Raw genomic sequence first — 24,916 nt, forward strand, 5'->3', positions numbered from 1 at the left:
CGGACGGACTGGGAGGGCCTTCAGCCTCTGACGGACGGGCCTTCAGCCTCTGACGGACGGACTGGTAGTGGCCTTCAGCCTCTGACGGACGGACTGGTAGTGGCCTTCAGCCTCTGACGGACGGGCCTTCAGCCTCTGACGGACGGACTGGTAGTGGCCTTCAGCCTCTGACGGACGGGCCGTCAGCCTCTGACGGACGGGCCTTCAGCCTCTGACGGACGGGCCTTCAGCCCTCTGACGGACGGGCCTTCAGCCTCTGACGGACGGGCCTTCAGCCTCTGACGGACGGGCCGTCAGCCTCTGACGGACGGGCCTTCAGCCTCTGACGGACGGGCCTTCAGCCTCTGACAGACGGACGGACGGGCCTTCAGCCTCTTGACGGACGGACTGGGAGTGGCCTTCAGCCTCTTGACGGACGGACTGGGAGTGGCCTTCGGCCTCTTGACGGACGGACTGGGAGTGGCCTTCGGCCTCTTGACGGACGGACTGGGAGTGGCCTTCGGCCTCTTGACGGACGGACTGGGAGTGGACTTCGGCCTCTTGACGGACGGACTGGGAGTGGCCTTCGGCCTCGGGCGGGCGGACGGGCCTTCGGCCTCGGGCGGGCGGGCGGACGGGCCTTCGGCCTCTGACGGCGGGCGGCGGGCCTTCGGCCTCTGGGCGGGCGGGCGGGCCTTCGGCCTCTGACGGCGGGCGGGCGGGCCTTCGGCCTCGGCGGACGGCGGGCGGGCGGACGGGCCTTCGGCCTCTGACGGACGGGCGGGCGGGCGGGCCTTCGGCCTCTGACGGACGGCGGGCGGGCGGGCCTTCGGCCTCGGGACGGGCGGGCGGGCCTTCGGCCTCTGACGGACGGGCGGGCGGGCCTTCGGCCTCTGACGGACGGGCGGGCGGGCGGGCCTTCGGCCTCTGACGGACGGGCGGGCGGGCCTTCGGCCTCTGACGGACGGGCGGGCGGGCCTTCGGCCTCTGACGGACGGGCGGGCGGGCCTTCGGCCTCTGACGGACGGGCTGGGGGCGGGCCTTCGGCCTCTGACGGACGGGCGGGCGGGCCTTCGGCCTCTGACGGACGGGCGGGCGGGCCTTCGGCCTCTGACGGACGGGCGGGCGGCGGCCTTCGGCCTCTGACGGACGGGCGGGCGGGCCTTCGGCCTCTGACGGACGGGGGCCTCTGACGGACGGGCCTTCGGCCTTCAGCCTCTGGCGGGCGGGCGGGCGGGCCTTCGGCCTCTGACGGACGGACTGGGAGGGCCTTCAGCCTCGGGCGGGCGGGCGGGCGGGCGGGCCTTAGCCTCTGACGGACGGACGGGCGGGCCTTCAGCCTCTGACGGACGGACGGCCGGGCCTTCAGCCTCTGACGGACGGACGGGCCTTCGGCCTCTGACTGACGGACGGCCGGGCGGGCCTTCGGCCTCTTGACGGACGGCCGGGCGGGCCTTCGGCCTCTTGACGGACGGCCGGGCGGGCCTTCGGCCTCTTGACGGACGGCCGGGCGGGCCTTCGGCCTCTTGACGGACGGCCGGGCGGGCCTTCGGCCTCTTGACGGACGGGCGGGCGGGCCTTCGGCCTCTGACGGACGGGCGGGCGGGCCTTCGGCCTCTGACGGACGGGCGGGCGGGCCTTCGGCCTCTGACGGACGGGCGGGCGGGCCTTCGGCCTCTTGACGGACGGGCGGGCGGGCCTTCGGCCTCTGACGGACGGCGGGCGGGCCTTCGGCCTCTGACGGACGGGCGGGCGGGCCTTCGGCCTCTTGACGGACGGGCGGGCGGGCCTTCGGCCTCTGACGGACGGGCCGGGCGGGCCTTCGGCCTCTGACGGACGGGCGGGCGGGCCTTCGGCCTCTGACGGACGGGCGGGCGGGCCTTCGGCCTCTGACGGACGGGCGGGCGGGCCTTCGGCCTCTGACGGACGGGCGGGGCGGGCCTTCGGCCTCTGACGGACGGGCGGGCGGGCCTTCGGCCTCTGACGGACGGGCGGGCGGGCCTTCGGCCTCTGACGGACGGGCGGGCGGGCCTTCGGCCTCTGACGGACGGGCGGGCGGGCCTTCGGCCTCTGACGGACGGGCGGGCGGGCCTTCAGCCTCTGACGGACGGGCGGGCGGGCCTTCAGCCTCTGACGGACGGGCGGGCGGGCCTTCAGCCTCTGACGGACGGGCGGGCGGGCCTTCGGCCTCTGACGGACGGGCGGGCGGGCCTTCAGCCTCTGACGGACGGCGGGCGGGCCTTCGGCCTCTGACGGACGGGCGGGCGGGCCTTCGGCCTCTGACGGACGGGGCGGGCGGGCCTTCGGCCTCTGACGGACGGGCCTTCAGCCTCTGACGGACGGGCGGGCGGGCCTTCAGCCTCTGACGGACGGGCGGGCGGGCCTTCAGCCTCTGACGGACGGGGAGCGGGCCTTCAGCCTCTGACGGACGGGCGGGCGGGCCTTCAGCCTCTGACGGACGGGCGGGCGGGCGGGCCTTCAGCCTCTGACGGACGGGCGGGCGGGCCTTCAGCCTCTGACGGACGGGCGGGCGGGCCTTCAGCCTCTGACGGACGGGCGGGCGGGCCTTCAGCCTCTGACGGACGGGCGGGCGGGCCTTCAGCCTCTGACGGACGGGCGGGCGGGCCTTCAGCCTCTGACGGACGGGCGGGCGGGCCTTCAGCCTCTGACGGACGGGCGGGCGGGCCTTCAGCCTCTGACGGACGGGCGGGCGGGCCTTCAGCCTCTGACGGACGGGCCTTCAGCCTCTGACGGACGGGCGGGCGGGCGGGCCTTCAGCCTCTGACGGACGGGCGGGCGGGCCTTCAGCCTCTGACGGACGGGCGGGCGGGCCTTCAGCCTCTGACGGACGGGCGGGCGGGCCTTCAGCCTCTGACGGACGGGCGGGGCGGGCCTTCAGCCTCTGACGGACGGGCGGGCGGGCCTTCAGCCTCTGACGGACGGACGGACGGGCCTTCAGCCTCTGACGGACGGACGGACGGGCCTTCAGCCTCTGACGGACGGACGGACGGGCCTTCAGCCTGACGGACGGACGGACGGACGGGCCTTCAGCCTCTGACGGACGGACGGACGGGCCTTCAGCCTCTGACGGACGGGCGGACGGGCCTTCGGCCTCTGACGGACGGGACGGACGGGCCTTCGGCCTCTGACGGACGGACGGACGGGCCTTCGGCCTCTGACGGACGGACGGACGGGCCTTCGGCCTCTGACGGACGGACGGGCCTTCGGCCTCTGACGGACGGGGCCTTCGGCCTCTGACGGACGGACGGGCCTTCGGCCTCTGACGGACGGACGGGCCTTCGGCCTCTGACGGACGGGACGGACGGGCCTTCGGCCTCTGACGGACGGACTGGGAGTGGCCTTCGGCCTCTTGACGGACGGACTGGGAGTGGCCTTCGGCCTCTTGTCGGACGGACTGGGAGTGGCCTTCGGCCTCTTGACGGACGGACTGGGAGTGGCCTTCGGCCTCTTGTCGGACGGAGGACTGGGAGTGGCCTTCGGCCTCTTGTCGGACGGACTGGGAGTGGCCTTCGGCCTCTTGACGGACGGACTGGGACGGGCCTTCGGCCTCTTGACGGACGGACTGGGACGGGTCTTCAGCCTCGGGCGGACGGACGGGCCTTCAGCCTCGGGCGGGCGGACGGGCCTTCAGCCTCGGGCGGGCGGGACGGGCCTTCGGCCTCTTGACGGACGGGCGGACGGGCCTTCGGCCTCTTGACGGACGGGCGGACGGGCCTTCGGCCTCTTGACGGACGGGCGGACGGGGGCCTTCGGCCTCTTGACGGACGGGGGGACGGGCCTTCGGCCTCTTGACGGACGGGGGGGCGGGCCTTCGGCCTCTTGACGGACGGGCGGGACGGGCCTTCGGCCTCTTGACGGACGGGCCTTCGGCCTCTGACGGACGGGCGGGCGGGCCTTCGGCCTCTGACGGACGGGCGGGGACGGGCCTTCGGCCTCTGACGGACGGGCGGGCCTTCGGCCTCTGACGGACGGACGGGACGGGCCTTCGGCCTCTGACGGACGGACGGGGGACGGGCCTTCAGCCTCTGACGGACGGACGGGACGGGCCTTCAGCCTCTGACGGACGGACGGACGGGCCTTCAGCCTCTGACGGACGGACGGGCGGGCCTTCAGCCTCTGACGGACGGACGGACGGGCCTTCAGCCTCTGACGGACGGACGGACGGGCCTTCGGCCTCTGACGGACGGACGGGACGGGCCTTCAGCCTCTGACGGACGGACGGACGGGCCTTCAGCCTCTGACGGACGGCGGGCGGCTTCGGCCTCTGACGGACGGGCGGGCCTTCGGCCTCTGACGGACGGGCGGGCCTTCGGCCTCTGACGGACGGACGGACGGGCCTTCGGCCTCTGACGGACGGACGGGAGTGGCCTTCGGCCTCTGACGGACGGGCCTTCGGCCTCTGACGGACGGGCCTTCGGCCTCTGACGGACGGGCCTTCGGCCTCTGACGGACGGGCCTTCGGCCTCTGACGGACGGGCCTTCGGCCTCTGACGGACGGACTGGGAGGGCCTTCAGCCTCTGACGGACGGACTGGGGGCCTTCAGCCTCTTGTCGGACGGACGGAAGTGGCCTTCAGCCTCTGACGGACGGACTGGGAGTGGCCTTCAGCCTCTTGTCGGACGGACGGGGGCCTTCAGCCTCTGACGGACGGACTGGGAGTGGCCTTCAGCCTCTTGACGGACGGACTGGGACGGGCCTTCAGCCTCTGACGGACGGACTGGGACGGGCCTTCGGCCTCTGGCGGGCGGGACTGGCCTTCGGCCTCTGACGGACGGGGGCTGGGACGGGCCTTCGGCCTCTGACGGACGGGCGGACGGGCCTTCGGCCTCTGACGGACGGGCGGACGGGCCTTCGGCCTCTGACGGACGGGACGGGACTGGCCTTCAGCCTCTGACGGACGGGGGACGGGCCTTCGGCCTCTGACGGACGGACTGGCCTTCGGCCTCTGACGGACGGGACGGGCCTTCAGCCTCTTGACGGACGGACTGGGACTGGCCTTCAGCCTCTGACGGACGGGGGCGGGACGGGCCTTCGGCCTCTGACGGACGGACGGGGCCTTCAGCCTCTGACGGACGGACGGGCCTTCGGCCTCTGACGGACGGGCCTTCGGCCTCTGACGGACGGGGCCTCTGACGGACGGGGCCTTAGGCCTCTGACGGACGGGCCTTAGGCTCTCGGGCCTTAGGCCTCTGACGGACGGGCCTTAGGCCTCTGACGGACGGGCCTTCAGGCCTCTGACGGGGACGGACTGACGGGGCCTTCAGCCTCTTGACGGACGGACTGGGGTGGCCTTCGGCCTCTTGACGGACGGACTGGGACTGGCCTTCAGCCTCTTGACGGACGGACTGGGAGCGGGCCTTCAGCCTCTTGACGGACGGCTGGGACGGGCCTTCAGCCTCTTGACGGACGGGGGGACGGGCCTTCAGCCTCGGGCGGGCGGGACGGGCCTTCAGCCTCGGGCGGGCGGGCCTTCAGCCTCGGGCGGGCGGGCGGGCCTTCAGCCTCGGGCGGGCGGGCGGGCCTTCAGCCTCGGGCGGGCGGGCGGGCCTTCAGCCTCGGGCGGGCGGGCGGGCCTTCAGCCCCGGGCGGGCGGGCAGCCTCAGGGCGGGCGGGCGGGCCTTCAGCCCGGGCGGGCGGGCGGGCCTTCAGCCTCGGGCGGGCGGGCGGGCCTTCAGCCTCGGGCGGGCGGGCGGGCCTTCAGCCTCGGGCGGGCGGGCCTTCAGCCTCGGGCGGGCGGGCGGGCCTTCAGCCTCGGGCGGGCCTTCAGCCTCGGGCGGGCGGGCGGGCCTTCAGCCTCTGACGGACGGACTGGGAGTGGCCTTCAGCCTCTGACGGACGGACGGGCCTTCAGCCTCTGACGGACGGACGGGCCTTCAGCCTCTGACTGACGGACTGGGAGTGGCCTTCAGCCTCTGACTGGCGGACTGGCCTTCAGCCTCTGACTGGCGGACTGGCCTTCAGCCTCTGACTGACGGACTGGCCTTCAGCCTCTGACTGACGGACTGGCCTTCAGCCTCTGACTGACGGACTGGCCTTCAGCCTCTGACTGACGGACTGGCCTTCAGCCTCTGACGGACTGGGAGTGGCCTTCAGCCTCTGACTGACGGACTGTCCTTCAGCCTCTGACTGACGGACTGTCCTTCAGCCTCTGACTGACGGACTGTCCTTCAGCCTCTGACTGACGGACTGTCCTTCAGCCTCTGACTGACGGACTGTCCTTCAGCCTCTGACTGACGGACTGTCCTTCAGCCTCTGACTGACGGACTGTCCTTCAGCCTCTGACTGACGGACTGGCCTTCAGCCTCTGACTGACGGACTGGCCTTCAGCCTCTGACTGACGGACTGGGAGTGGCCTTCAGCCTCTGACTGACTGGGAGTGGCCTTCAGCCTCTGACTGACGGACTGGGAGTGGCCTTCAGCCTCTGACTGACGGACTGGGAGTGGCCTTCAGCCTCTGACTGACGGACTGGGAGTGGCCTTCGGCCTCTGACTGACGGCCTGGCCTTCGGCCTCTGACTGACGGCCTGGCCTTCGGCCTCTGACTGACGGCCTGGGAGTGGCCTTCGGCCTCTGACTGACGGCCTGGGAGTGGCCTTCGGCCTCTGACTGACGGACTGGGAGTGGCCTTCGGCCTCTGACTGACGGACTGGGAGTGGCCTTCGGCCTCTGACTGACGGACTGGGAGTGGCCTTCGGCCTCTGACTGACGGACTGGGAGTGGCCTTCGGCCTCTGACTTAGCATAGAATATGAGCTTGATCAGGCCTCTATCCTATCTGTTCTATTTTGTTTGTTATAGTCTACGCAGGATTTTGCTCCTGCCCATCACTAACATGCCTGATTCAAACAATCAGCAAATAATCATGGCTCATCACACCTAAAACAAATGATCATGGCTCATCACACCTAAAACAAATGGTCAGTGAATCATGGACCACATTTGGCTGAATAAGGTGTATTAGTGATGGACTTGTGCAAAAACTTGAACACCTGTTGACGTTAGTTCTACAGCACTAGAGTTGGAAACCCCTGGGTCGTGTTCATTAGGCACAAAATGGAATAAACAGACTGAAACAGGGAGGGACTACCTGGATTTGTCCAATAACAAATGCATATTTGAGTTTTTGGGCTGGAATTGTATTATTTTTTTTTCATTGTGAGCTCTAATGAGCATGATCCTGTCCCGTACCTTGAGCTGGGTGGTGATGTTCTCCGACTGCATCCTGACAGACATCTTCTTGCTGACTTTGAAATCCCAGGAGCAGAAGACCTTTATGGCCATGTTTCCCTGAGACTTGAACACACGGAAACTCCTCCCAAAGGACTTGGACATGCTAAGACAAGTACAATGAAAACATTTTATTATTCTAAAGAAAGACCAACAAGGAGAAAAACGTCAAAGATCTGTCCTGCCAACTCTTATGGGCATTTTCACACCAACACGGACCATAGCAGTTGGCTGTAGAGCACAAACAGATCTTGGACCAGGCTAACAAAGAGATTCCAAATGAATAGATCAGGGTCATATTCACGTTATGATCAATGGTTGCATTTACACAGGTAGCCCAATTCTGATATTTTGCTGGTAATTGGTCTTTTGACCAATCAGATCAGATCTTTTGCCAATAATTGGGCAAAATATCAGAATTGGACTGCCTGTGAGAACGCAGCTTTAAAAATGATAATCTGATCCTATATCAGCACTTCAAAAGGTTTGAGAGGGTTGTTCAACCTGTAAACGAGGACGATGCCGGTGATAAAGAATGTTATGCCGATGGTGAAGCAGTAGGCTAAGGGAATGTTGTAGGCCATCATGTGAGGGTCACTGGTGGTGCCGCAGCCAGTCCCGGCGGTGATTTCATCAGGTCTACAACTGGTGTTGATGGTGGAGTTGGTGTAGTAGCCATAAAACATTAGAGAGTTTGAGAGATAACCCTGAGAAGGAAGAGAGGTGATGTGGTTTCAGAAACAGACTGACAAAACTGATGTAGTGTTTTGATATAGAAGTGCTCTTGCAGGTGCTTTACATTTGTATGGGTGGGCATTGCATTGTGACTTAGCTAGACATGTCAGCAGCAGTTGTTTTATTGGCGTAGGCTGGATTTACACTCCACTAGGTGTACTCTGTAGAGGCTCAACAACCACGTCGTGCTTTCACCGCACACAGCAGAGATTTTGGTACATGCCAGAAATTGTAACTTAACCAATCGGTGACATTTCGCTGGACGATCAGTGGAGTTTAAACTTTAGAGTGAATCACATTAAGGTCAAAACCTTGTGGATGCACATAATCAACCAATCAATCATAAACCTCATCTTACCGTGCCGGTGAACAGCTCCAGGCCTGTCACTCTGTGGGAGCTGGGGGTGTGAAGGGGCGGGTGGATGGCCTGGGGGAGGACCAGGAACAGGCCGTTGATGAGGAAGAGAAAGACGTTGAAGAGCAGAAGAGTCCTGATGAAGAGAAAGTAGGAGAGCACACCAGTGCCAAAGCGGCCACCCAGCCTCTTCAAAGCCACCTGCCACAACTGCAGGGAACTGAGGATGAAGAGACATCCGAACCAGATGTGATACAAAGCCTGTGGACACAGGACGTAGAGTAACCTTCATGCCTAACATCTCTGTGCAGAGATTAACGTCAGGATTGGAGCACTTTCCTCAGATTTGACATCTGAATGATAGTCGTGAAATTGCCAACAGCATGTTTTATGCTAGTGATAGCTTGGTTATACTCACTCGCTTAAGGAGGCTACAGCAGGGAACCTGGCTGCTCAAGAGGGACTGTCCAACTTTGTCACTGAATACAAGTTTCCTAAGGAGAGATGTTGACTGTAAAAGGGGTCTTTGAAGATTCAGCAATGATGAGAGAGAAGGGTATAAGTAGCTTTCATGTCATTTGTTTGTCAAATTTTACATTGGCATCATGAAAAGCAAATGGTGTCCTGGAACAATTAAGATAATCAATTACAAACAATGAAGAGAATATGGCACACACCTCAGTTTAGTCTTCTCAGCCAGACTAAGGGGCGTGGCACGCAGCATACGCACACGGTCACCGGCCGACAGACTCTGAAGATTGTTGACCAGCTCCTGTCTCTTGGTCTCTGTAATCCACACAAAGTTACAAGGATACCATAAAACTTCAATTTAATAGCCCAGGCATTTATTTGCTTCAATCACTGAACACAACCACAAATATAAGAGACAGGCTTGTATTTGCCTGGCTATTAAGAGAGCATGCAACTGGCAAGCAGAAATGTCCAACAGAGCGGTTGCCAGATAATTTAATGTTAATTTCTCTACCATAAGCCACCTCAAACATTGTTTTAGAGAATTTGTCAGTAGGTCCAACCGGCCTCAACCACAGATCACATGTAACCACAAAAGCCCAGGACCTCCACATCCGGCTTCTTCATCTGCGGAATCTCATCTGAGACCAGCCACACCGACAGCTGATGAAACTGTGGGTTTGCACAACCGAAAAATTTCTGCACAAACTGTCAGAAAACATCTCAGGGAAGCTCATCTGTGTGCTCGTTGTCCTCACCAGGGTCTTGACCAGACTGCAGTTTGGCATCGTAACAGACTTCAGTGGACTAATGCTCACCTTCGATGGCCACTCGCATGCTGGAGAAGTGTGCTCTTTACGGATGTATCCCGGTTTCAACAGTACCAGGCAGATGGCAGATGTGAGGGAAAGCGTTTTGTTGATTTCAACATTGTGAACGGAGTGCCCCATGGTCGCAGTGGGGCTATGGTATGGGCAGACATAAGCTATGGACAACAAAACACAATTGCATTTTATCAATAGATATGAGATATTGTGACGGGATTCTGAGGCCCATTGTCGTGCCATTCATCCATCACCTCACGTTTCAGCATGATAATGCACAGACCCATATCGCATGGATCTGTACACAATTCCTGGAAGCTGTACATGTCCCAATTGTTCCATGGCCTGCATACTCAGACATTTCAACCGTTGAGCATGTTTGGGATGCTCTGGATTGACATGTACGACAGTGTGTTCCAGCTCCCGCCAATATCCAGCAACTTCGCAGTCATTGAAGAGTGGGACAACATTCCACAGGCCACAGTCAACAGCCTGATCAACTCTATGTGAAGGAGATGTGTCACGCTGCATGATGCAAATGGTGGTCACACCAGATACTGACTGGTTTTCTGAGCCACGCCACTACCTTTTTAAGGTATAGGTGACCAACAAATCTGTAATTAACAAAAAAATGTGTTTGATTCCATTCCACTGATTCCACTCCGCCAATACCACAAGCCCGTCCTCCCCAATTAAGGTGCCACAAACCTACCGTGGTTCCCAGTCATGAAATCCATAGATTTGGGCCGAATTAAATGTATTTCAATTGACTGATTTCTTTATATGAACTGTTACTCAGTGAAATCTTTGAAATTGCTGCATGTTGATTTATATTTTTGTTCAGTATAACATTTTCTAACCAAACCTTGATATCTTTAACTTTTAACAACAGAGTCATTCTTGTTGGTACAGCCCATATCATCAGAGCACACAAAACAGACACTGACTCCCAGCAGAGGGACAGTCAGGGAATGTTCACTCTGTTCAAAGGTTGATCTAAAATATCTAAAACTGTCTGGTTTCAAATGCCATACACATTGTCCTGTGTCTGTAGTGAGGGTGGTAGAAGGCCCCTCAAAGCTGGTGAAAGACTATTGCCTTCAGGGGTGGATGGTGAAGTGGGTTTGGGGATTCACCTTCCTCACAGACATCCTCAGAGTCTGCCTCGATCCCATAGCCACGGATACTAGGTCTGGAGGAGAGGGAAACGTCTTGGGTCTGGCGGTGGTACCTGCGCAGCTGAGTAGAACGGATGTTGCACTGGGAGATGATTTCAAGACGACTCTGCTGCCCTGAGTGAGGAGAGACCATTTCCTGAGGTTTAAAAGGAGGAAGATTACATTTACTACCTGGGTGTATTCACTAGGAACCAAACGGAAACAAATGGCCGAAACATTTGTCTAACCTGAACTTGTCCAATAAGTATTCTGTTACACAGCATACATGGTTCGCTACGGTGTGCACTAATGAATACACCCCAGCAGTTTATTCAAATGTCAACCACTTGTGAGGTCAGTGGCTTTTGCATAGGCCATATTCTCCTCCAGTAGTTTTCTGAAACTTCTGACACAGTAAGACAAGAGACAGGAAACTCATCTAATGACTTATTCATGTTCTTAGACCCCCCATTTTGACCATCCACATAGATGTAGATTTCCAAACCATTGTACATATTTAAAATGTGTGTGGTGCATTTACACTTATCCAGAGCGACTTACAGTAGTGAGTGAATACGTTTTCATACTGATTCCCGGTAGGAATTGAACACACAACCCTGTGTGCTATGCTCTACCAACTGAGCCACATGGGTAACAGGGCAGATACAAGAGGAACTGCAACATTTTTGTATGCTCTCAAAATATCACCCATAGTCTCTTTATGAGTCACACAAAAGCCTTTGACCTGGGTCTTGTTCATTAGGGCACAACGTGGCAAAACCGTTTGCAACGTCAAACGAAAACAAGCATTTATTTGAACAAATTCAGGAAGTACCTCACGGTTTCAAGCCGTTTTCTTCCCTTCTGTGTCTATTAAACACAACCCTGAGGTTTCCCCTTAAATCGGCTTGTGACTGAAAGGATGGTCTCACCGATGCTGCGACTGGGCATGGAGGACAGGACCCTCAGGGTGGTGGTAGACCAGCGCTTCCTGACCAGAAGGTTGGTCTGTATGGATTCCTCACTCCTCTCATCTGCCCGCTCTCTGACATCACTCATCTGGCTGGCCAGCCTATCTGTGGGGAACATATGATTGAATATGTTACAGTTTTCTTCCGTCGAAGGAGAGTCGGACCAAAATGCAGCGTGGTTAATAATATACATCTTTAATAGACGAATAAACACGATCAATACAAAAACAATAACCGTACCGTGAAAACCAAAACAGCCTAAACTGGTGCAAACTAACACAGAGACAGGAACCATCACCCACGAAACACTCAAAGAATATGGCTGCCTAAATATGGTTCCCAATCAGAGACAACGAGAATCACCTGCCTCTGATTGAGAACCGCCTCAGGCAACCATAGACTTTGCTAGAACACCCCACTAAGCCACAATCCCAAAACCTACGAAAAACCTAAAATAAACCCATGTCACACCCTGGCCTGACCAAATAAATAAAGAAAACACAAAATACTAAGACAGGGCGTGACAGAATATGATTAATCAGATGATAAAATATATTCAGTAAGACACACTGTAGTGGCCTTGGTCGTGTTCATTAGGGCATGCAATGGAAAATTATTATTATATTATTATGTTTCAACTGCAAACATTTCTTATTGAACAAGTCCAAGTAGCCTCTCCTTGTTTCATTCAGTTTTGTTGCATTTGGTGCCTAATGAACACGACCCTGGTGGTAGTCTGCTTGTGCTTTATCCAACTCCTCTGTGTATTATGTTCTTTGTCATACATGTAGGCATGGCAATGATAAAGACAAGTTGGCTACAGCACAGTATGGGACCAGGCTAACACTGTTATGGATGTAGTGGTTATCAGAGGGAGTTCGAAGTTATCAGTCCTCACATCAATGAGCATATCAGTTCACTGGAAAACATTCACTTGTAACAAACTGGCTACGTCCTAAAAGGCAACCGATTGCCCATATAGTGCACTACTTTTGACCAGGGCCCATAGGGAATAGGGTGCCACTTGGGATACAACCACATATAGAAGTACCTCTGCTTTCTGTTGTAAGGACCTCCATTTCCAGGGTTTCACGACTGCCACTCTCCAGACCTGTTCCCGTCATAGAGTCCTGGGCCGTATCATCACCCCTAAGACTCCTGGTGAACGTTGAGCAATGGAATAGAAGAGGTTTATACCAGACAGAGGGCTATGGTACACATGCATGCATCAACAGACGGCTGTACAGATGAATGGACAGATACTTGTAAATGCGTAAACAAATGCACACACACACACACACAGCAGTGTTATTCTAGTGGTTAGAGCGTTGGGCCAGTAACCGGAAGGTTGCTGGATCGAATCCCCGAGCTGACAAGGTAAAAATCTGTCATTCTGCCCCTGAGCAAGACAGTTAACCAACTATTCCCCCGCACCTCTCTGATTCAGAGGGGTTGGGGTAAATGCGGAAGACACATTTAAGTTGGACAACTGACTAGGTATCCACCTTTCCCTTATTCTTGGTTTTATCTACATATAAAAACACATTCAATATGAATTATGCAACGATTGAGGAAAAAATAGCCAGTGCTTGTCGATGTTATGATTTCCTATTCTCAGGACAATGATTAATCGAACAAAAGGCTCCAATGTTGCCAAGGCAACCGGGGTCACTGGAACATATCCAAAAGAGAGAAACAGACCAGAGGACAAATAACTGCTTCTAAATGCTAGTAAAACTAAGCACATGCTCTTCAACCGATCGCTGCCCACACCCGCCCGCCTGACTAGCATCACTACTCTAGACGGTTCTGACTTAGAATATGTGGACAACTACAAATACCTAGGAGTCTGGTTAGACTGTAAACTGTCCTTCCACTCACATTAAACATCTTTAATCCAAAATGAAATCTAGAATCTGCTTCCTATTTTGCAAACAAACGCCTCCTTCACTCATTCTGCCAAACATACCCTCAGAAAACTGACTATACTACAGATCCTTGACTTCGGCGATGTCATTTCCAAAATAGCCCCCAACACTCTACTCAGTAAATTGGATGGAGCCTATCATAGTGCCAACCGTTTTGTCACCAAAGCCCCATATACTACCCACCACTGCGACCTGTACGCTCTCGTTGGCTGGCCCTCACTACATATCTGCCGCCAAACCCACTGGCTCCAGGTCATCTACAAGGCTCTGCTAGGTAAAGCCCCGCCTTATCTCAGCTCACTGATCACCATAGCAACACCAAAGTGTAGCACGCACTCCAGCAGGTATATCTCACTGGTCATCCCCAAAGTCAACACTTACTTTGGCCGCCTTTCCTTCCAGTTCTCTGCTACCAATGACTGGAACGAATTGCAAAAGTCTCTGAAACTGGAGTCTTATATCTCCCTCTCGAACTGTAAGAATCAGCTGTCAGAGCAGCTTACCGATCACTGTACCTGTACACAGCCAATCTGTAAATAGCACACCCAACTACCTCATCCCCATATTATTACTTACCCTCTTGCACCCCAGTATCTCTACTTGCACATCATCATCTTTACATCTATCACTCCAGTATTAATGCTAAATTGTGATTATTATGCCTCTATGGCCTATTTATTGCCTACCTCCCTAATCTTCTACATTTGCACACACTGCACATAGATTCTTCTATTTTTTATTTTCTATTGTGTTATTGACTGTACGTTTGTTTATGTGTAAGCCTGTGTTGTTGTTTTTGTCACATTGCTTTGCTTTATCTTGGCCAGGTCACAGTTGTAAAAGAGAACTTGTTTTCAACTGGCCTACCTGGTTAAATAAAAATAAAAAGGTGAAATAAAAATTTTATAAATACATCGAAAATCATTTTTCTGTTAAAAAAAATTCTGTGTACACTTTAACTACTAAAACCACATATAACGTATGTAGAACAGATAAGGGAGCTATATATTTTAAATAAGATTGTCTTTGAGAACTAACATTCACTAAACAAACACTAGACAGTCTGGGAGAAACTCAAATTCCTAAATGTCACTGCAATAAAGAAGCACTTTTTTATCAACTTCCACTGTCCTCTAAAAGCGCTTTGCTTCAGTTTGCTCCTCAAATCAACCTTGGTTAGAGAGCAGCAGTGTTCCCTTCCCTTACAACCATACAGTAGTTGGACAGCGTTAAAGGAACTTTTGAATGGGATGTTAAGACCTTGACTAATCTCTCGTGAACAGACTGCATAAACATAAATGGTACCATCATCCAGTATCTGACTAAATTACGCAATATTGTTGTTCCAGGATAACTGAGATTAAACCTTGACCTATTCCAAACTAATGATGTCCTATGCACCAACTATGTACAGCCAGACAGAGAGAGTGTTTGTGAAACTAGAACTAACAACGAGGAACAACAAAGCACACACAATAATGCAGTATCTCCTGCAGAATATGCAACTGTGGACAGACATGGGCTACAAAACACAGCTCTACTTAAACATCCCGCCATTAACAGAGAGATGAGAGTAAAGAGCAACTTACTCTAATTCAAGCTCCATTATAGGTCTCAGATTGAAGTCCACACTGTATGCCATCCTCCTGGTCTTCACTCTGCGGGGCCACACCTGTCCGTCTGTTTCATGGACTTACCCTTTTCCAATCCCAGACAGAAGCATAGGGGAGCACACCAAGAAGAAAGGATTGTTGGAACAGAGGTACTGTTGCGTTATATACTGTAGTTAGTGCATCGTCCCAGTCTTGTCTTCCAGTTCCCAGGAGAGGGAACTATTAGGAGCTCTTAGTGGGTGGGTTTAGGAGTTAGGACTTTGTCTGACCAACTTACACTCTCAACTCATTATCTACCAAACCCAAAATATGAAGAAATAAAAAGACTGACGGAAGGGTTGTTTCACAATCAAAAGAAGACTATAGAGGAAGTGGTCCCTCGCACAGACCACTAGTGTACTGCTTCCTCCGTCCTCCATCCTCCCAAAGATCCTTATCACAGGCAATGTGCCATGTTCACATGTTATCAGGAACCTCCCACAGACCACTAGTGTACTGCTTCCTCCGTCCTCCATCCTCCCAAAGATCGTTATCACAGGCAATGTGCCATGTTCACATGTTATCAGGAACCTCCCACAGACCACTAGTGTACTCCTTCCTCCGTCCTCCATCCTCCCAAAGATCCTTATCACAGGCAATGTGCCATGTTCACATGTTATCAGGAACCTCCCACAGACCACTAGTGTACTCCTTCCTCCGTCCTCCATCCTCCCAAAGATCCTTATCACAGGCAATGTGCCATGTTCACATGTTATCAGGAACCTCCCACAGACCACTAGTGTACTGCTTCCTCCGTCCTCCATCCTCCCAAAGATCCTTATCACAGGCAATGTGCCATGTTCACATGTTATCAGGAACCTCCCACAGACCACTAGTGTACTCCTTCCTCCGTCCTTCATCCTCCCAAAGATCCTTATCACAGGCAATGTGCCATGTTCACATGTTATCAGGAACCTCCCACAGACCACTAGTGTACTCCTTCCTCCGTCCTCCATCCTCCCAAAGATCCTTATCACAGGCAATGTGCCATGTTCACATGTTATCAGGAACCTCCCACAGACCACTAGTGTACTCCTTCCTCCATCCTCCATCCTCCCAAAGATCCTTATCACAGGCAATGTGCCATGTTCACATGTTATCAGGAACCTCCCACAGACCACTAGTGTACTCCTTCCTCCGTCCTCCATCCTCCCAAAGATCCTTATCACAGGCAATGTGCCATGTTCACATGTTATCAGGAACCTCCCACAGACCACTAGTGTACTCCTTCCTCCGTCCTCCATCCTCCCAAAGATCCTTATCACAGGCAATGTGCCATGTTCACATGTTATCAGGAACCTCCCACAGACCACTAGTGTACTCCTTCCTCCATCCTCCATCCTCCCAAAGATCCTTATCACAGGCAATGTGCCATGTTCACATGTTATCAGGAACCTCACACAGACCACTAGTGTACTGCTTCCTCCATCCTCCATCCTCCCAAAGATCCTTATCACAGGCAATGTGCCATGTTCACATGTTATCAGGAACCTCCCACAGACCACTAGTGTACTCCTTCCTCCATCCTCCATCCTCCCAAAGATCCTTATCACAGGCAATGTGCCATGTTCACATGTTATCCGGAACTTCTTCAACAGGAAATGAGAGGAACTTGTGGAGGTTAAAGAAAATAAAAACAATCAAGGACTAACCATCCATTATATCAACATTATTGTTGTAAGCATACATTGTTTACATTTAATTAATTTACAAACAGAGTAAAACAAGCTTTCGGGTTCTGACGGGGTAGTACAGTTGAGCTCAGCCCATGAGGCATTTAAGTTCTATTCTGCAAAAATGGATGTAGAAATTGCTTACTGCCCCTTTAAGCTCCCTCTTGGATCTAGTTGAGTTCATTTTACTAAAGAAAAACAACAACACAGTATGTATATTTCTAATAACTAGTTTCTGGAATACCTTTGGATTTTATATAAAGCTTTCCAACAAAATGTATTAAATAAATTCATCCAGAGCTTCTAAGTGATTGACAGCAGTGGAGGCTGGTGGGGGAGGGCTATATGATGACAGCTCATTGTAATGGCTGGAATGGAATCATTGAAACAGTATGAAACATATGGAAACCTCATGTTTGAGTCCGTTCCAATAACTCCATTCCAGCCATTACACAGAGCCCGTCCTCCTATAACTGTTCTCAACAGCCTCCACTAATTAACAGCTGTGAATTGATTCAATGTGTTAGTTCCATTTCCACAGGTTTCCAGATGGAAACACAATAGAAACAACACCAGTCAATACACTAAACTTCTGAATCATTATTCATAGGCAGTAGCCTATGACTTAGCAAAACTGCATATGTATTGTAACTGCAAAAAGTAACTTCAAATTGAATAGGTTGATGCATAAGACTTGCATTATCGATGTATGTTCTACCCCTCACCATTTCTGAAGACTTCATTTTTTCAAGACTGCCATGCACAGCCCCAAATCACCAATCAACTTTCAGCTCGAGCGGCTTTCTCTGGCGCAGACTCAACCAATGAAATACATTCTCCTCATTAGAGGTGTGTTCATTATGCGAAAAGTTTCGAAAACGTTAATAAAATATTTCCAAATGAATGTCAAGTTTATTCTAGACAGTCAGAATACATTTTGTAAGTCAATGTAACATTCTAATTGCAATCCTGCATTACAGTGGTGCACAACTAAAATGCATTGGCACATCACTAAAGAATAAAATGAAGTGAATATATAATTCGTAATAAACTGTCTGTCTCTCACAGCAGGAATCCCTTGTGTGCTACTGCTGCCCTCTAGTGGTAAACCTACATTATGAATGGAGTTTAGTGGAATATGATAGCAGTTGTTTGAGACGATATTAATTAGAGAATCTAAAATATTGAAGTGAATAACAGTGATATGCAGACCTCACAACAACACCAATAAATGTTTTCTATTTGGTGGTCAATATGCAATGTTTTCATGTCCAAAGCACATTACACATCCTGTGTCCCAATCAAAAGGCAGCATCCTTGCTGATTGGGAGGCCAGTCGAGGCTGCTGGGGGAAGAACGGACCATAATAATGTCTGGAACGGAGCAAATGGAATGGCATCAAACACATGGAACACCATGGCAACACCATGGAAACCATGTGTTGGATGTATTTGATACCATTCCACCAATTCTGCTCCAGCCATTACCATGAGCCTGTCCTCCACAATTAAGGTGCCACCAACCTCCTGTGGATGCCACCATCATAGCCTATGGAAGGTGGTTGTTCCTAGGGGTATCATTGCAAACACTGCCTTGATGATGAGCTATAGCCTTGACAATAACGATGAATTATATATTATACACTATAGCCAGAATTATATTTTATCTTGCTCTCTTCCACACCATAATGTCAGCCACTAGGCTACAATAAGCCTATCTATTATCCTCAAAGCTTGTGAAAATGAAGTTGATAACAAGTTAATAAAGATACAAGCCATTGTGTACACAATGGGGTGTGTGTAAGGGACACAGACACATAGAGAGAGGATAGATGCTTATTTATTTTGTACAAACCCTTTGAAAATGTGTGATAATGTGACAATACTGAACACTATGGTCAAAAGGTCACTGTGAGAGTAGCAGTACGCCCATTTGTTTGAAGCAATTATTAGTCCCATGAAGAAAAAAATCCTAGAGATGACGTGGTCATTGTCCGGGGCGGTTCTTTAACTTTTCAGGAAATGAGAGTGAAAACAAAACCACAGATCTGCAACTTCACAAATGAGACCTGCGCATAGTCATTTTCTAGCTGAAGTTGGGACATATTAATCGGCATAAAAATATATATATATAAAATGGAATCTGGTGCCTATGGTGCCTCGCTGGCCGGAGGTGACTTCGATTTTATGAGCTTTGTTAAACAACCTCAAACCATAGTCCGCATCTTGAGCTGGGTGAGTGATTTACTCCAGGTTGACAGCCAGCTAAGCGTGTTATCTTTGGAAACTTTTGAAGTAGCTAACGTTAGCTAGCTAGCAACCATAGCTAGCTGTCTGTTTAGCTACAGTACACATCACAGTTGTATTTTCTTTTTATGGAAAAGCTTTGCGCATCAAGGCAAGAAGACAACATGAAAGAGTTGTTGACCTGTTTTCTAGTTTGTGATGTTGTGGAAAAGTTGCGAATGACACTTGGCTAATGCTAGCTAACAGGTTATCCAGCTGTGTTCTAGTAGGGAACTTTTACTCGTGACCAGTTTAGCTGTGTCAGCCAAACTAAGCGTTTTGCCAACTGTTGATGATGATAGTTGTAAGCCTGCCAACGGCCAGCTTTTGAGCTACAGATGTTAGTAGCTTGCTGCTGTAACTTTAGCTCGCTGGCATGACGTGGAAGAGGTTTGTTTGTTTAGCTACTATCTGATCAACTGTCAGTCTGACAGATCCACCACACCACATGGTCATCCCATCAACTTCCGTACCCCTGTAAAAGTTCTGCAAGGATAGCTGTGATGACAATTTGTTTGCATGCAACTATCTATATTATTATAAGATGGACAATATGTTTCGTTTAATGGGGAAAAACATGTTCATTGATGTTGCATTACACTTCAATGTCAAGAAGAGATCTTGGATGCACTGAGCTAGCTAACCGAAAGCATCCGATCGAGTGAAACAGGCTACACATACAGGAGACAGAGGAGCACTATCTATCTGATGCTGTCTGGTCAAAAGGAGTATGACATTGTTGCCGCCTGTAGTATTGAATGCAAGCAAGCATTTGGCTTCCATTGATACAAATAAAATAATAGCCAATCAGCGTTGCGCTAAACTGAGTGAGCCCACACATTTCACCCACACACTGCTATAGCTGTCCAAAGGGTTTCAATGGGAATTCCAATAGAATGCACATTTTGTGGTTGATAGAGTAGCCGACTACAGGTCGGCTTCATAAGGCTGTCCACATCCACTACGGGTCGGCTTCATAAGGCTGCCCACATCCACTACGGGTCGGCTTCATAAGGCTGTCCACATCCACTACGGGTCGGCTTCATAAGGCTGGGTCGGCTTCATAAGGCTGTCCACATCCACTACGGGTCGGCTTCATAAGGCTGCCCACATCCACTAAGGCTGCTGCCCACATCCACTACGGGTCGGCTTCATAAGGCTGCCCACATCCACACGGGTCGGCTTCATAAGGCTGCCCACATCCACTACGGGTCGGCTTCATAAGGCTGTCCACATCCACTACGGGTTGGCTTCAAAAAGGCTTCATAAACGGGTCGGCTTCATAAGGCCCACATCCACTACGGGTCGGCTTCATAAGGCTGTCCACATCCACTACGGGTCGGCTTCATAAGGCTGTCCACATCCACTACGGGTCGGCTTCATAAAGCTGCCCACATCCACTATAAGGGGTCATAAGGCTGTCCACATCCACTACGGGTCGGCTTCATAAGGCTGCCCACATCCACTACGGGTCGGCTTCATAAGGCTGCCCACATCCACTACAGGTCGGCTTCATAAGGCTGTCCACATCCACTACGGGTCGGCTTCATAAGGCTGTCCACATCCACTACGGGTCGGCTTCATAAGGCTGTCCACATCCACTACGGGTCAACCCCTGAAATCATACCAAACATACACAATGGCTTGAAAGTTAAGCATTTCACTGTACTTGTGCATGTGACAATAAAACTTGAACATACTCCCCTTGAAGTTATCCTCTACCGTTACGCATCCCTCCAGACATATTACCTTTCATGTTTTTTCTTCCCAGGATGTACTGTATGTCCTCATGTGATTGGTTACAGGTTGTCTAACACTGTGCTACACCTGTCTTATATGATAACAGGCCTATGTGATAATATGATAACAGTCTTATATGATAACAGGCCTATGTGATAATATGATAACAGTCTTATATGATAACAGGCCTATGCGATAATATGATAACAGTCTTATATGATAACAGGCCTATGCGATAATATGATAACAGTCTTATATGATAACAGGCCTATGTGATAATATAACAGGCCTATGTGATAATATGATAACAGGCCTATGTGATGGACCCCAAGGTGTTCTAACCGACATGTTGTTGTCTCTTCAGATCTTTTCCATAGTGGTGTTTGCCACCATCACTGGAGAAGGCTATGTCAACCCTTTACTCCTGCCTGACACCAAATGCATGTTCAACAGGAATGACAGCGCATGCGGCTTCGGAGTGGGTATCGGAATTTTGGCCTTTCTCGCCTGCGTCGTCTTCATCATACTGGACGCCTACTTCCCTCAGATCAGCAACGCCAAAGAGAGGAAGAACATTGTCACTGTTGACTTGGTCTTCTCTGGTTAGGGGAAAACATTTGTTTGTGATACTCCAATGCTAAATCTGTAAGGCTGTAGTTTGGCACCCAGAACTGACACTTTTATGGACAGATTTTTCAACGATAATCTTGGCAACACTTCATATGAATAGCTTCCTTACAATGCATTTACAAGCAGGTTTATAAGGCCTTATGCCATGCACAATTCACTATACTTAACAAGTTAGGTACTAAAGGTGCACTGCTTATAAACATCGATAACTACACTCATAGTGTAGTTGCTCATATGGCGTTATGAATGCACTTATAATGCATTAGGAAAGAGGGAATTCGTAGGAAATGTTACCATAAACTTTACTTTCCCTCCTCTGTCAGGAGTGTGGACGTTGTTCTGGTTCATCTGCTTCTGTGTCCTGGCCAATCAGTGGTCTCACACCACCGAAGTAGCAGGCATCCCTGTCGACGCCGCCCGAGCCGTAGTGGCCTTCTCCTTCTTCTCCATTGTCACTTGGGTGAGTCAGTCTTTCTCTCTCTCTTTTTTGTCTCTCAACTGTCATGTTACTATTTGAAACTGCTAGCTGCAGCTGGTCTGAGCGGTCGACAGTGAATGCCCTAACCCGCTAGTAATTAATGCTGATTGTTAGCGTTCTGACTTGCTACAGGCTGTCAGGCAAGAACAAGGCAGATGTGTCCTTTTCCAGAGATGTTTTATCTCTTGGTCACCACCACACAGCTACACACACAAACACACATAGAAGTAATCTTTGTGGTTCTATAAGGAAAGGAGATTAAATGTACATATTAACAGTGATAATGCAGCTATATAATATGACATGTATATAGATTAAATAGTGTAGCATAGCATTTCAGACCCATATTCACATATAACTACAGATGGGGAGAGGCTAATCACTGATGAGGCTGCCAGTCAGGATTCATGGCTCTGTCTCTTGTCCAGCTAGAGGTTTTCTAAATCAAGTGTGCAAGCGCCAGCGCACCAGGCATTCTAGAATCTTCTACTTATCTTACACATAACACTCTCTGGCAGTAATTGTAACATGCACATAATGCTCTACATCTGCATTGCTTGCTGTTTTAGGCTGGGTTTCTGTATACGAGCCATTGACACGTGTTATGGGATTTTTAAAACGTATTTACCAATATTTCCTCTCACAGGCTCTATTGACTACATTTGCTTATACAAGATATCGCCAAGGAGTGGGTGACCTTGACCAGGGCTACACAGACCCAGCCTATGACAACAGCACTCCTTACCCATCTACCTCCGCCTATCCCCCGTACCCCACCAGTGGGCCAGAGGGCTACCAGCAGTCCCCTTTCACCCCCCAAAACCAAGAGCATCCAGCACCATACCAGCCCCCATCTTACTGAGGGACTGGACCATTGACCAGATTTGGGGGGGGAGTTTGAGTTTTTAAGTTGCCATTGGTGCCTGTAGCCTGGTCCCAGATCTGTTTGTGCTGTCTTGCCAACTCCTACGGTCATGCCAAACACAAAAAGATCTGGGACCAGGCTATGTTGCCTCAGCTATGTGGACTGATCTCAGCACTCCACTGGTCCTCTCCTTTCACCTAACTGTTTAAGTCTTAGCTGGTGTTGCGCTTACATAATGAAGGGTGTGTTGACATGATTTCAGTTGGTATTCATATTGTAGTTTAGGTTGTGAATGGATATTTTGCTGCATTTTTATACATACAACTAGAGTGCCTGAGCTGAGCTTCAGGTAGAATCTAAGGAAAACTGTTACTAGGGTAAAACCTAGAATGCCATGGAAAAATATGAGATTCAGAGTGCCATCACCACTTGAGGTAACTGCCATATGTTCTTTATGTTGTTCTCTGCACTGTTTGTCTTGTAACATATGTAATGCAGTCATGTGGACACTGAAGTTCAGATCAAACCACTAAAACATATGTCGCTGTCAACATTGCTTGTATTGCAAATAATGAGGCTATGCTATGCTATGCTATGCTATGCTATGCTATGCTATGCTATGCTATGCTATGCTATGGACACACTGTATTTTTCTATGCTGCCTAATCCAGTTATATGGTATAGTGCATATACAAATACCTTTTGATAATTTCAATGTATTTCAACATTCTAGCCAGCCCAGGATATCAGAACTTATTGCCATATATCTAGAAATCAAATGTATTGCTAAATTATTGACAAACGAAGACTGTTTTTGTTTTTCTCTGCAAACCCATACTTTTATTTGTCCCAATAATGGGTGCACTGTCTGAAAAATGCTACCTTTAACAACTACTGTATATCAGTGCTTTTAAAAACCACCACTGAACTCACTCAGAGCCTATTTCCTGTACCCAGTTTAAACCTACTTCTGGACTGAAACTCACGCTTAATGGAAAAGCTCCATTGCAAGTAGATTTTCATCCAGGAATAGGTTTATTAATCTTGGTCTGGGAAACCAGCCGTACATTTTTGGGGGGTAAATTGGATAACACGTTATCTTTCTGTCATTTGTAGTACATGCTCCCAAGTCATGTTAACCCTTTCATTTGTAGTACATGCTCCCAAGTCATGTTAACCCTGTCATTTGTAGTACATGCTCCCAAGTCATGTTAACCCTGTCATTTGTAGTACATGCTCCCAAGTCACCAAGTCATGTTGTCATTTGTTAACCAAGTCATGTTAACCCTTTCATTTGTAGTACATGCTCCCAAGTCATGTTAACCCTGTCATTTGTAGTACATGCTCCCAAGTCATGTTAACCCTGTCATTTGTAGTACATCCCAAGTCATGTTAACCCTTTCAAGTCATGTTAACCCTTTCATTTGATCTTTATTGTAGTTTCAAACGAGTCTGTAATATATTTGGTAAACGAGGGTGTGTGTTTAGTATCAGGAACGTTCTCTCCTCAACTTGTTTGTCTCCTACCTTCATCTATTCCGAATGTGCCTGGGAACGGTTTTATTCAGTTCTGGTGTGTTCTTGTCCATGACACACACCTTTTCAGACAAACTCATATCAGAATTCTCATAGATGAGTTTAACAAAATACCATCTAGTAGGTAATATATACAGTATATTGAATTGTAATGCTATTCCATTGAAAGAAAATGAGTAGGCTGCCAGTACTTTTCAATAAACTAGTGAACTATTAACAAAATATATTTACAAAATAATACATATGGGAGCAGTCAGCATACTACATTAGGACACACAACTGCAATGTGTTTTGACTACTAGTCTTCCTCAGGCAGCGTTGTGATATTAGATTGAAAATTGTTTTGTAAATGACCTATGCCTTTTAATCCTCCTGGGCATGACAATGACT

At 51.2% G+C, this 24,916-nt stretch overlaps 1 protein-coding gene and 1 pseudogene across 1 annotated transcript; one reads left to right on the forward strand and one right to left on the reverse strand.

Annotated features, from left to right (window-relative positions):
• Positions 1-17,784, reverse strand: part of LOC121844923 — a 35,429-nt pseudogene extending 17,645 nt beyond the window's left edge.
• Positions 17,785-19,006: 1,222 nt separating this feature from the next.
• LOC112243967 (synaptogyrin-2) lies at positions 19,007-24,324 on the forward strand. The gene is made up of 4 exons (XM_042315437.1): positions 19,007-19,226; positions 21,382-21,619; positions 21,971-22,107; positions 22,772-24,324. The coding sequence occupies exons 1-4, from the start codon at positions 19,128-19,130 to the stop codon at positions 22,985-22,987; spliced, it is 690 nt and encodes a 229-aa protein (XP_042171371.1). The 5' UTR covers positions 19,007-19,127; the 3' UTR covers positions 22,988-24,324.
• Positions 24,325-24,916: the final 592 nt, after the last annotated feature.

Source organism: Oncorhynchus tshawytscha, unplaced genomic scaffold, assembly GCF_018296145.1.
Source record: "Oncorhynchus tshawytscha isolate Ot180627B unplaced genomic scaffold, Otsh_v2.0 Un_contig_3169_pilon_pilon, whole genome shotgun sequence".
Classification (NCBI taxonomy): domain Eukaryota; kingdom Metazoa; phylum Chordata; class Actinopteri; order Salmoniformes; family Salmonidae; genus Oncorhynchus; species Oncorhynchus tshawytscha.